Source organism: Polyodon spathula, chromosome 15, assembly GCF_017654505.1.
Source record: "Polyodon spathula isolate WHYD16114869_AA chromosome 15, ASM1765450v1, whole genome shotgun sequence".
NCBI lineage: Eukaryota > Metazoa > Chordata > Actinopteri > Acipenseriformes > Polyodontidae > Polyodon > Polyodon spathula.
This window is the reverse complement of record NC_054548.1, coordinates 37,223,458-37,238,137: the sequence shown is the minus strand read 5'-3', so window position 1 is coordinate 37,238,137 and position 14,680 is coordinate 37,223,458. Positions and strand designations below refer to the sequence as shown.

General features: G+C 41.5%; 1 protein-coding gene across 1 annotated transcript in view; it reads right to left on the bottom strand.

The window, feature by feature from the left end:
- The window catches only part of LOC121327677 (1,4-alpha-glucan-branching enzyme-like), a 252,316-nt gene that overhangs the window by 58,618 nt on the left and 179,018 nt on the right, over positions 1-14,680 (bottom strand). Inside the window, exon 14 of the mRNA XM_041271821.1 lies at positions 11,463-11,593. Within this exon, the coding sequence (XP_041127755.1) occupies positions 11,463-11,593 (131 nt within the window). The remainder of the gene's footprint in view (positions 1-11,462; positions 11,594-14,680) is intronic.

Genomic DNA, 14,680 nt, shown 5'->3' with positions numbered 1-14,680 from the left:
AGGGATACATTAACTGTTAATTGGCTATCAGAGTACCTGACAGAGAACCCTGGGCCAGAGAACCCTGGGCCGCCAGCCTCATCATAGGCGATGGACAGCATATCCTCACTGCGCCAGTCTGTACTTAAAGCCCTGTGTTTTTCCTAGGGAATAGGCGGGGGGCAGGTGGAGCAGTGCACTCACGCAACACTCAGAAAGCACTATACCCAGATGGGAAAAACATGTCCAGAGTTTCTCAATTTTTTCAAAGTCAGCTGATCTCTTAGAACTGTGACTCCTCCTCTTTTTCGGAGGAGGAGGCGGAGGAGAAGGGGAGACAGAGGAAGACGAAGGAGACCGTAAGGACGGCTTCTTAGGTGGGCTCATGGCTCGGGCAGTTTTCCTATTCTGACATGGCACAGAGCCATCTGCAGAGGACGCAGCCACATCTAGCAGGCGATGGGGGAAAGCCCTGCCCAAGTGGAATGGACATCTCTTCAGAATGGAGACACACGCTTTTCTAGCCTGTGCTTAGAAAAACTTTCACAAAGCTTGCAGAAGCTACAGTTTGCAAAGGCCTGTCTTGCATGGTCTGGCCCTAGGCAAGAAGAGCACCTGCCATGCTTATCCTCCACTGGGAGACTGGCCTTGCATATGTCACAGGAAACAGGCATGATGCAACAGCAACACAGTGTAAACCTGTTGCCTCAGTCTACTCAAGCACCACTGCACAGTAATGTATCAGTACAGTACTGCCGCAGGCTGTTCAGTAGCAACACCACAGTACAGAATGTAACAGGGCAATAATGCACTACTGTGAAAATAATCAACAACTGCCACCTCAGTCTGCTCAGCAGCAGCAACACCATTGCACTGTGTACGGCACACGCGTGGTAACTTGCACTGGGTCGGTATGGTACCCGTGGCCTCAGCACGGTACATGTGTGGTGACTTGCACTGGGCTGGTACAATACCCTCTACCTCAGTACGGTACACGTGTGGTTATTTTGATTTTACCTCCAGCCAAAGTTATTAGCAGCCTGTAAGAGAGCACAAAGTCAGCCGACTTAAGCTGCTTGATCCCCGGCTCCACATAGTGCACAAGCGTGCTATGGGAAGTAACAAGCAACAGGCTGTGTGCAAAAATAATTATGTTAGTAGCAAAATATATGCAGATAAAAGTAACCAGTACTTATCTGTATGCTCTCCCATCAGGATCTGGAAAGGAAAATGATTGCTAGTACCTGTGTCTGCAGTCCTCTTATGCTCTTGAGGGCGAGCAGGACTGCGTCACAGGTGTTTGTGCACAGCTTTGGTCTACTATTCAGGTTGGGATCTTTACAGGAAAACACCCATTCGTTAATGGTTACATTTTGTACTTGATAGGGAACATTGAGAAATGTATTATAATTAGGGCTTCTGTTTTTCAGGGTTTATTAATTGTATTTTTCGGTGCTTATTTTTAGCTATTATCGAGTTTAATGTAAATCGTTTTTTTTCGTTACTTTCCAAAATGCTTGAGCGTTTGTTTTTGTTTTTTTTTTTTCTGTCAAAATAAGTATAGAAGTAACTTGATAGTACTTGCACACTTAAGTTATTTATTATTATTTTTTTAGTTTTTTTTTTTTTTATGGGAAAAGGGTAAAGTCAACGTGAATTGATTAAGCATTTCCACAGTTTTTCCAGTGTTTATTGGCTATCCACCGATTACATTGTTTTTTGTATCAGGGGTGATTTATAGGTTAAAACCGAAAATCAGAAGCCCTAATTATAATTAAGTAACTGATTTTACTGTGCCACCTGAGTTGGTGCAAGTTGTTTTTTTTATATATACTTCCAAGTGTTAGTAAACATTACTTAGCATCCGTACTGGTTGACTCAGTTGGTATTTAATTTAGTAAAGGTTTTTTTTGTTTTGTTTTGTTTTCTCAGCAGCATTAAAGTTAATGAAGCTATGTTCCAAATCACATTTCCCATATAAAAATAATTAATGTTTATGAATATAAACATTAATTAACATACTGCACCCATATGTCAAAATGTCTGTAAAAATGAATGTAAATATTTCTAAACACAGCATAATGACAGCACACTGAGTGTCAGAAAAAAAAAAATAGAAAACTAACAGTGAATTAAAGCACAGTATTTTAATACTGTACACTTAGTCTTTCTTTACATTTAAACAAATGCATATAGTTTACTACAGGACTAGGGCTGCTCCGATTAACAGATTAATCTGACTGATTAATCAACGAGGCTGATTTAAATAGGATTGCTTTCTGTGAACAAAAACAAAGCATCCCTGGAGACATAATTTGAGGACGGCATCTCTTACTGAATGGTTGACGTTTTAATTAAAAAAAAAAAAAAAAAAAAAAAAAAAACACACACACACACACACACACACACACACACACACACACACACTGGCAGACACTTAAAGAATAAACTGTTAATTTGTCATTTAACTGTCATTTGGTTAATCTTGGATTAACTTCACTGCCTCCATTTGCTTTAAAAAGTGTGAATTCTAACAGGCACAGACAGTTAGATAACTGTACTTCAAAGCCATCTCCTGAAACAAAACAACTGCAAAAAAGCATCTTTGCTTTCAGCAAATGCACACCAGTGACTCATTTGTGTGCCCTTACTTGTTCATTAGTGGCTCGAGATACTTCCAGAAAAAGTTAGGATGCAGTGATATACATTTTAAAAGTGCATCCTTCAGCATTTTAATGAGAATCTTGCTGGGATGTATAAAGACTGACCTCAGCATCTTGCAATGATTCTATATGTAGTATTACTTAAAAAAAAAAAAAAAAAAAAAAAAGAAAATCCACCACCACTTAATTAGACCAAAACATGACCCACAACAAATGACTGAGGGACCAATAATACTGCACAAATTAGAAGATGAACAAGAAGATGATTATAGCCCAGACCTAAGCCACAAAAACAGACACAAATTGACATGATTTACACAAACAATTGTAAAAGACTATGATTTAAAACTAGCAACCAACCTACCAAAAATGCAAGAGCTCTACCTGCCTATAGGTTAACATCTCCACAGTGATTAAAATTACAACTTCAGGCTTTAGCTACAAACAGAACAAGAACAGCAATTTATTAGTGAGGTGCCAAAATGGAGAAAACAAAACAAAAGTTTATGTGACAAACATGAACATGATTATTCAGTTAAGCATCTTTGTCAGCAAGTATGTGGTCTTATAGATATGGAAAGAAACATTTACACAGCACTTTAAATCAGTTTTCTATTTATAACAAACTGTTTTTATGAGGGTTTTCACAGGGGTATGAGTATGGGTAATGAGCTCCTTCATCCCAGAAACCTTAAGTTAAAGTTACAATTTTTAATCACTAACATCTTCCTTTCAACTTTCAAAGTATTCCTACTAGCTTATCTATACCTTATTTTCCATATGTACTGATTCTACTGTTTCATTGTTTACAGCTTATAAACCCCTATTTACATAACTATTTATGTAACTATTCATCCACATCTGTTAGTTTTACTGAATTCTGAATTTGTGCATTGACCTATTCACACCTGCAAAGTTACATTACAACACTGTCCGCACCTTACAAGTTACAACACTGTCCGCACCTTAAATCACCTTGGTCAGAGATAACACCAAAAAACTCTCAAAGCAAGTTTTTTTTAGTAATACAGTAGTACTTCAATTGTGCATGATAGAAAATGTAAATATGTACAGTACTGGTGAATTTAAAAAAAAGTAATTTAACTGCCTAAATTGTAAAGCAATGCAAAAGTTTCAGATTTTAAAACACTACTATCGATTGGCAGTTAATTGTAGGCATGGAATTGCAAAATCAAGCGGTGTACTCCCAAACTAATTTTTGAGCACTTAAAAGTGGCCAAGCAATGTATTGTTAATAAAGTAATTTAGTAATTCCACAGTCTAATGGCCTATTTTCCACCCTTGCACCAGGTGTTTGTTGGAAATCTGGTAGAAACTGAGATCACAACCAACTTTGAAATGAATACCAAAACAATCACTAAAATAAAATAACTTATTTGACCAATGAAATAAGAAATCTATATGTCAAAGGAATATTGCAGAAAAAAACAAAAAATGTATAGGGGTGCGGTGCAACAGACATTGCAGTAATGAGGTAAATACCAACCACTCTTGCAAGGTCAAGGCACCCAAAGATGACTTCTGGAAAGCAGGAATGTGTTATCAATTTCAAATCTCTTCATTTTTTTTAAATTGAAAAGTCTCATGATTCCAATGAAAGGTTGTTTAATTTGACAGTAAGGACACCACTGACAAGCTCAAAAAAGCTCACTCAGGTAAAGGCAAGCTAGAAAAAAAAGAAGAAAAAAAAAAACTACATAGAAACCAGAACCACTCAGAATGATGAACACCATCAAAGGACATGTAAAAAGCAATTAAACTAACTGTAGCAGGGGAGATCTGTGCTGGGATTCACTGGCATTGCTCGTAAAAGCAGTGCACTCATAGAACCAGGACAGAGAAGCTATGGATGCCACCGAATTTGCAGCCCTGATGGACCTCCTGCGCCAGACTCTCACTGCCGTGGTGCAGGGGGCGGCTAGACCCGCAGCTCCAGACCACTCCATCCAGAGACCCACCAAAATAACGGCCGAGGATCGACCCGACGCCTACTTGGGGTGTTCGAGGCTATGGCGATCTCAACCAGGTGGCCCCAAGCCCAGTGAACTATCTATGTGTTGCCCCAACTCACCGGGGAGGCTCAAGCAGCTGCGAGGATGCTGTCCCCGGAGCACATGCTGGATTACCCCCTGCTGAAGGCAGCCATCCTAAATCGTGTGGGGGCTACACCGGTGAGCAGTTTGCAGCGGGGGAGCACCCCCGAGCTATTGCCCACCAGCTCAAGGATTATGCCATGGGCTGGCTGAACCCGGACGCGGTCACCAAAGCCAGGTTGGTGGAGCTGATCGTGGTGGATCGGTTTCTGGACCTCGACTATGGGTCAGGCGACAGGCACCAGATACTCTGGATCGGGCGGTCAAACTGACGGAACAGTACCAGGCGGCGGAACCAATGCCTGCGAGACCATCTGGGAGGAGCGCGACTACCGGATCAACCCCTCAACTGGCCCCGGAAAGGGCAAGGGGACTGGAGGAAAGGGGTAGTCTAGAATTTGGTCGGGGGGTGTCGGCGGGAGCTCCCGGCCCGGGAACTGGGGTGGGGTGGGGATACCCACTGGCTGCTGCAGTGTCGGACCGGGGTCTCGCGTGGATGCCTTATCTGAGAGCCCCTTTTATGGCTCCAGTGTTTCCCCCTGTTGCCAAAACTTCGGGGAGAGAAACCAGCCCACCGAGGTGTTGGACGTGCAGGGAGGTGGGCCACCTCGCCCGGGACTGCCCCATAATGGAGTGTGACCTCAATTACCTCAGTCACTTCAACACATGGGTTTTGTTATTCCTGTGACAGTGAATGTTACAAAAACCCAGGCTCTCCTGGATTCAGGGTGTGGTCAGTCTCTAGTACAGGAAAGCCTAATCTCACCGGGGCATAAACATATATTGGGACGGGTGCATATTAAATGTATTCATGGTGATGTCCGCTCCTATCCCAAGATCAATGTGTGTATGACGATTGGCCAGCAGGTGATGCAGGTGCAGGTAGGATTGTGTCCTCGATTGCCGGTACCAGTAGTTCTGGGACGGGACTGTGAGCAGTTTAAAGATTAGTTGGCTGCCCTGACAGCCCTGTCCTCTTTATTGGCTAAGAAAGAGGAAGTAATTGGAGAGATTTTTCCCTTTCGCAATCCAGAATGGTTTTGCCATAAGTTTAAACCTCGTAAAACTAAATGGAAGCACCGGATCGCCAAGAATGAGGTCTGGCAATGGAGGGAGTCGGAGAAGTTTCAGGTGGGGGCGGTTGGTGAAGAGTCCAGGGGGGAGGTCGCGGAGCCAGCGCAGGGGTCTGGCTCGGCTGCCTCTGCTCGGGATCAACCTGACCCCGAGTTGGAAGCCATGGGAGCTGATTTCTTAGCTCGCTCCCGTGACTTACGACTCGAGCAAGGGCGTGATGACGTGCTGGGCAGGCTCTTTGACCAAGCAGCGGTGGTTAATGGTCGGGTGGTCAAGCCCAGACGCGCCACCACGTACCCCCACTTAGAAATTAATCGAGATTTGCTGTACCGTGTTAATAAATTACCCCACACCGGTGAAGTGCGTCATCAGTTGCTCATTCCTCAGCCTTTTAAGGAGGATTTGTTGCAGCTGGCTCACGCTATTCCCCTGTCTGGTCATTTGGGAAGGGATAAAACCAAAGCAAGGCTTGTGTCACGGTTCTTCTGGCTGGGGCTGGATGGCGATATCAAGCGGTTTTGTGAGCGTTGTGGGGAATGTCAAAAGGCCAGCCCTAGAGCCGTTCCATGAGCCCCACTGGTGCCTTTGCCCCTAGTGGAAGCTCCGTTTGAGCGTATTGGGATGGACATAGTTGGGCCATTAGAGATGAGCACGGCAGGATACACCCACCTGCTTGTCATTCTGGATTACGCTACGCGTTATCCAGAGGCTATTCCCCTCCGATCTATGTCCGCTAAGTCTGTTGCCAACGAGCTTGTCAAGGTTTTCTCCCGGGTGCGGATTCCCAAGGAGATACTAACCGATCAAGGCACCAATTTTATGTCCCGGCTAATCCACGGAACATATAAGCTTTTGGGAATTAAGACCATTAGGACCTCGGTGTTTCATCCTCAGACCGACGGTTTGGTGGAACGCTTTAATAAGACCCTTAAGAACATGTTGCGCAGGTTTATTCGTAGTGATGTGCGTTACTGGGACCAGCTGATTCCTCCCCTTCTCTTTGCGATCAGAGAGGTTCCCCAGGCTTCTACGGGGTTTTCACCATTCAAGCTGCTGTATGGGCGGAGACCCTGGGGCGTGCTCGATCTGGTCAGAGAGATGTGGGAGGAGCAGCAGGACAATTCGACCAATACCATCCGGTATATGTTGGACCTGCACAAGCGTCTTGAGTTTGTTGGGAAATGGGCGCATGACAATTTGCAGCAGGCGCAGCACAGACAAGAGACACAATATAACCAAGGAGCTCGGTTGCGCACATTTCAGCCGGGGGATAAGGTACTTCTATTATTACCGAGTTCAAAACTCTTGGCTAAGTGGCAAGGACCCTTTGAGGTTACACGCCAGGTTGGGAAGGTGGACTATGAGATCTGCCAGCCGGAGCAACGAAGAGAGAAACATATTTATCATATCAACCTCTTAAAGCCTTGGTTGCAACCAGAGGCGTTGTTAGTGTAGCATGCAGATGACGTCACGGACCTGGGACCTGATCTTTCTGTGTTGGCAAGAAAAGGATCGGTACAGATTGCTGAGAATCTGACACCAACGCAGAAATGTCAGGTCCACGGTCTGGTGGCAGAGTTTCCTGAAGTGTTATCTTCCGTCCCGGGGCAGACTCGAGTAGCCCATCATCACACTGATATTGAGCCGGGGGCGCTAGTTCGCCAGAGGCCGTACCGTATACCTGAACGTAAAAGACAGGTAATAAAAGCGGAAATTGATGAAATGCTGAGACTGGGGGTAATAGAAGAGTCCCAAAGTGACTGGAACAGTCCGATCGTTTTAGTCGATAAGCCAGACGGGTCAACTCGATTTTGCATTGATTTCAGACGAATCAATGAGAAATCGAAATTTGACGCTTATCTGATGCCCCGGGTAGATGAGTTGCTGGAGCGTCTAGGCACAGCTCATTTTATGACGACACTGGAATTAACAAAGGGGTACTGGCAGATACCCCTGACTCCGGAATCTAGAGAGAGGATGGCGTTTTCGACTCCCTTCAGGTTGTACCAATTTAGGACCATACCCTTTGGGTTGCACGGAGCACCTGCCACTTTCCAGCGGATGATGGATCGCATCTTGCGGCCCCATCAGCAGTAAGCCGCTGCTTACATAGATGACGTGGTTATCCACAGTGAGGATTGGCCAAGTCATCTGTGTAAGGTGGCGGTGGTGCTGCAATCCTTGCAGGAGGCAGGGCTCACTGCTAACCCAAAGAAGTGTGCCATTGGGAAGAGTCAGTCGGAGTATTTTACACGGGGAGGTGGGAAAGTGGGTGTGTGGACTTTCCCCCTCTCTGAATGGCTGAGAGGCGAGTCTTGGGAGATTGCTAGCCCTATAAAAAAATGCTCTGCTGTTTCCTCAGGTCTGCCCTCTTAGATACGTCGTGTGTACGGAAGTGCTGGTTGAGGACCGAGAAACCAGCTGGGAGAAACACGGCAACGAACAAGGCAGAGAGTGACAGTGGGGAACCCTTGGGCAGACCCCGAAGTATTGTTTAGAGCAGGCAGGGAGCAGCTAGAGTAGGTCGGTGATCCGGGCCGTGCGGGTAGCGGCGACTGGGATAACGCTGCCGAGTGCAGCACCTTTTATTTGTAGTTTTATTAGTGTGTTATTTTTCCTTGTTCTTTTTGCCTTGTCTTTTCATTATTTCTTTCAGCACCTGCGAATTCGCCTGCAGTGAATTCGTTTACAAACTTTGGTATTTGCGTGGTGCTGTCCATCATCGTTGATAGGCAGCCCACGGACAACAGTGCTCTCTGCCGGTGAAAAATAAGAACTGTCCTAAAAATAAAACTGGGCACCTGGGTGGTGTTCCAAGTACAACTGTTCTGTCTTGTGTGTCAGTGAATTACCCACCACCCTTCCACACTGACATTTGAAGCTAATTACTATTACACTTTGGGAACTTAAATAGATTCCCTGTTGTTTCCTGTTTTGGTTCATAAAAACTGTGCACCATTAACAATGACTTTCTTGCATGTTTGTTTGACTATCCATTGACAGTCATATCCATTCGGATATCACCAATTAAATCTGACTTGCTGTTTTTCTGCATCTGAAATAAACTCTTTCAAGATGAAAAGACTAGGCAAGTCACGTTATACATGCTCTGGCAGGTCTAAGTACAAAAAATAATATTGGAATGCCATTATTTATTTATGTATTTATTTTTTAAAGTAGCGGCATACTAAAATCTAGAACCACCATAACTGTGCAAACATCTGTCATATTAAGACAATTTTCCAGAAGTTTACTTGTTTATTCTAGCTCTGATTTTACTATAATAAAGCTAATAGATGTTAGCAGACTGAAGACAAAATACTCTATTTCCACTACCAAAATCATTTTTCATCAAACATGTATTATTCACTATAGCTTATCAAACCCAAGCCGAACAAACAGCAGCCGCATTGTGAAAGTGTTAACAGTGGAAATTTAATTCAAGTAGCCTGAAGGGTGGAAGATGAATTAAAGCTGCCAAGGTGAGTGACATATAAAATGTTTTCATCCTACTTTTTCACCTCACATTATACAAGCATGTTCTTGAAGGTGTGTAACGGAACAGAAGTACTGACAATGAAGTTGAAAATCTTGACAAAAGCCACTGTTCATGTTCAACAATTATACAAGTTTAACCCCTTTTCAGTTTTCAGTGTCAGTACACATAAACACTCATTTTGTGTTAATGTTGTACCTGAAGAAGTCAGTTGCCTTTGTTAAAATGTTTACTGTATACTTTACTTGTGCTCATGCTCGATTTATTCATCTGATCTATAGTTTCAAGGTACACGTTACATATACATGTTTACCAAAGATTATAGCACTAAAGTTTTCAATTGTCAGCATCAACGTCTGAGCAAGAAAGGTATATGGATTTTGTGTTTTGAAAACACAGGACAGAATTTAGAGAATTGCCTTTTATCAGTTAGATATTTTGTTAAATTTTTGAGCGCCTCATATAATAACAACACATCCAGTAAATTAACAGGAACATGGACTAGTTTGGAATATTAAATCCTGAGCTACACATATGGATCATTACTTACCAAAATGTTCCATGCAGTAGCTGCCTCTCATATTATATGAATATTTGGATTTACGACAAGACAGGGGCAACTGTCATGTCAATTGACAAGTCACACTTTTTTGAAAACACGGAAAATGTGTTTGTAGCTTCTGTCTAGTATTGCTATAATGGACATGGACATAAGTTGCTGCTCTCACTTGGCACCATCGACATTGCTGAGAATGGGTTGATACTTACCACATTTTTGACTATGCACTGATCACAACCAAATGCACTAAACTGAGTCTGTCTGTAACAAAAGCAATGTAAAACACCATTTAACTGAGATATACTATAATTATACTGATTGCTTCAATTGATTGCAGTAGATGTATAATAACAGAAAGCCAGTAACATTTGCTTTACACCAAGACTTATTCCCTGCTGCCCTGGGCTGCCACTGTTGGCCCCGTAAAATCTTGCAGTTGAAATAACATATTTCCCCACTATTTCATTTCATTTTGTTGTGTCAGAATGATCAGAAGGATACTGTGTAGCTGACATTCAATGTCACCTTATCTATGATCCCTGTCTTTGTCATCAAGGCACTTTTCATTAAATTACCCAAGTTTCTCAGAAGGTAATATCAATTTTACATAGGTCAAATTCCACATGGTTTATTTAAATTTCTTTAAGAACTCTAAAATATATCCAACATATCTATTCTGTTGCTGTATGCCACAGGAAAAGACTTATTTAACTGATCAAAAACATTACCATTTGTTTCAAACAATCACTAGGAAGCTAACGAAACATCTTTCAAGTCTACATTAATGTGTTGATCCTGCAATATGACACACAATTTGAATACTGCTTGAATAATCAAAATGCATTATGCATTCTTCCTGCAACCAGTAGAGATAAAGGCACAATAATCTGTAGCGGGCTGACCATATACTACTTTGCATTACAGTCTTGTAGGCACAATACACCAGGCAAGGCAGGCTAACCCTTTAACCTTGCCCTCCAGGTTTATTACCCTTGACTGTGGAAGGAACTCTCAAGCTGGCAATTCACAGAATCACATGACAACATTTGCAAAATGAAGCCCACAGTAACAAATGCAGGTAATGTGACATCAAAAACATCCCTCTCAGACATGGGCAATACATGTGCAACTTAATACAGTTTAATGTTTCATTTTATTGAATCTTTAGCGTGTGTGTGGAAGGGAGCAGGCATAGATATACATTGATGAATGTGTGTCGCTTACCTGAAAAAATATGTTGAGATAGACGCAACTAGAAAAAGCATTAGCATCAATACAGAATCGATACAAAGACAAAGGTGAGAACAGCTAAAATTGACCATTCAAAAGGTACATAGTCTTGGTATAAGAATTGTATCAGTCTAACCTTCAGAATTTTTTTCATCTTGGATACAAATGCAAATTAGAAAAAAAATGTTGCATGTGTTTAATTGAACCTGGTGCAAGTAAGTCAATAGAAAGTGGTGATGCCTTTCTATAAACAGTGAGTCTGTCAAAGTTATCTACACAATAGCAAGTGCAATGGAGGAAAGCAACGCTGTAAAAGAAAAACATAAATTATGTTGTTTAAAGGATACTTTCCTGACATCTCCACTCCCACTCTGTAATCAGTGTAGCTATTGGATGGGTGGAAGTTAAAAATGAAGAGAACGGTCCCTCTCTCAAAAGCAATGATCTTGTCTCCTTCGTGCTGTGTGCTCACATTGGCCTAAAACAGGGTAACACAACCACAAATGACAAGTCTAATTCATATTCCTATTTGTTAACAATCCATGAAGCATTCACTGAATCACAGCATTTCATAAGCATAAATCACATAGATATGTACATGGAAAATGTTGACAAACAATTTGCCTCCTCTAGGGATCAAATTAAAGGGTTTTCATTATTATATTTATTTATTTATAAATACATTTTGTGTGTTAAAGCTAGAAGACCTTTTTCTTATTAAAGCAAACCCAATTCTGGTAACATGTCATTAAAATAGATTATCATTGTCACTCAACAATATTTTTTTTAGCACTTAAGCCCTCGCCCCACCAATTTCAAAGCCAAAATCGCAAAAAAATAAATAAATAAATAAAACAAATCAAGACAGCCATGTTAAGACTGCTAAAAGTGTAAATTCTTCTTAGGAAAATATATGGGTATTAAACTTTGATTCAATTAATTTCAAGACATTTGGAGCCTTGGGGAGGGCTAGATTTCTTTTTTTCTAGGCAAGGTAGAGGTATAAAAAATGTACACACAATCCTCTGCTGGGTATTTGTATATGCATGACTGCCCCATTACTTTTTTCGGCAGAGTGGAAAGCACTTTAGATGGCATTCATACACTACAAGGGATTTTTAGGATATATGGTCCCTTTGAAGCCTACATCTACTGCTCTTCAAAGAATCAGATACAAATTGCACTTTTAAGTAAAGTCCCGAGACTTATACACACACACACACACACACACCCCTCTGGAAAAAATTAAGAGACCACTGCAAAATTATCAGTTTCTCTGGTTTTACTATTTATAGGTATGTGTTTGGGTAAAATGAACATTTTTGTTTTATTCTATAAACTACTGACAACATTTCTCCCAAATTCCAAATAAAAAATATTGTCATTTAGAGCATTTATTTGCAGAAAATGACAACTGGTCAAAATAACAAAAAAGATGCAGTGTTGTCAGACCTCGAACAATGCAAAGAAAATAAGTTCAGATTCATTTTTAAACAAAACAATACTAATGTTTTAGCCAAGTACAAGGTTGTTCTGGAAGAAAACTTGTTTCCTTCTGCTCTGACAATGTTCCCTAACTCTGAGGATTGTTTTTTCCAGCAGGACAATGCTCCTTGCAACACAGCCAGGTCAATCAAGGTGTGGACGGAAGACCACCAGATCAAGACCCTGTCACGGCCAGCCCAATCTCCAGCCCTGAACCCCATTGAAAACCTCTGGAATGTGATCAAGAGGAAGATGGATGGTCATAAGCCATCAAACAAAGCTGGGCTGCTTGAATTTTTGCGCCAGGAGTGGCATAAAGTCACCCAACATCAATGTGAAAGACTGGTGGAGAGCATGCCAAGACTCATGAAAGCTGTGCTTGAAAATCAGGGTTATTCCACCAAATATTGATTTCTGAACTCTTCCTAAGTTAAAACATTAGTACTGTGATGTTTAAAAATGAATCTGAACTTATTTTCTTTGCATTAGGTCTGACAACACTGCATCTTTTTTGTTATTTTGACCAGTTGTCATTTTCTGCAAATAAATGCTCTAAATGACAATAGTTTTATTTGGAATTTGGGAGAAATGTTGTCAGTAGTTTATAGAATAAAACAAAAATGTTCATTTTACCCAAACACATATCTATAAATAGTAAAACCAGAGAAACTGATAATTTTGCAGTGGTCTCTTAATTTTGCCTTGCAGGATATTGTAAAGGACTAAAAATGAGAGTTTTCAAACAAAAACATTATAGGGACATAATGTTAGGGCAATGTATTGTAAACATGAGTAAAAATGTTTCACTGATATGTCCAGAGGTTTAAAAATGTGCCAATGCTATCGATGATTTTCACTGGACACTGGCAATGGAACACTACTGAAGAAATCAAAGAAAACAGCTGTCAACATTGGTAATAGAACTTAACAGAGAAAATAACAGAATGCAGTTGATGTTGAAGTTGAGAGGATACCGCAATACTTTACCCAATATGAATTCCATTTTTTAAACCCTATCAGGTGATAGAATTGATTAAAAAGAAAATGGCATATACAGCATATCTCCTCTCACAATCTGAATGTTTTTAAGTGTATATGCCCAGAGCACTATTTTCTGCTACAGTTTCCATGTCAACAGTCTACATGTACACATACCTATACAGCTTTGGGGTATTAGGCTGTGTTCACACTGGGTCCGTTTAGAAGGTGTGGTCCACACTTGGTATGGTTAGAACATTACGGTTGGCAAAATCAAAATTTTGCTAAATCTCAAGGTGAACAACTGCTGGACTCAGTCCTTTTGCACACTGGAAATGAACTATACAAGGTAACCTGACTCGAAGTACACACTTTGCTCATAGTTTAGTTAATATTCTGAGGAAACAAGTACAGAGCAAAAAACTAAATGTCTACATTATGGTTACCAGACATCCTGGTAAAAGTGGGATTTTCCCAGTTTTAAGCCTTCATTTTTTTATCACGGTCAGAAACATTAAAATTGTTAAATTGTCCCGGTTTTGCTATTGTATCACTATTTTATTTATTTTCTTCTTAAGTACAAAAATGTATCCGTGTGCTTAATAAGTTAATATAAGAGTAATTTAGGGGGGCTCCCGAGTGGCGCATCCGGTAAAGGAACTCCACATGGATTGCAGGATGTGCCCTATAACCTGGAGATGGCAGGTTCAAGTCCAGCCTATTACACTGCCAACTGCGGACAGGAGCTCCCAGGGGGCGGAGCACAATTGGCTGAGCGCCACCCAGGGAGGGAGGGCTTAGGTCAGCCAGGATGTCCTCGGCTCACTGTGCACCAGCAACTGCTGTAGACTGGCCAGGTGCCTGCAGACTTGTAAGCTGCATTGTCCTCCAACACTGTAGCTCTGGGTTGGCTGCATGGTAGGCCTGCAGAGTGAAAAGAAGCAGTCGACTGACAGTACACGCTCCCAAGTCAGCGCAGGGGTGGTAGTGGTGAGCTGAGCCTAAATACAATTGGACATTCCAAATTGTGAGAAAACAGGGTAAAATTAATTGGTGACTACTAAAAGAATAGTAATTTATTAGGTTGTGTTAGCAACATTCA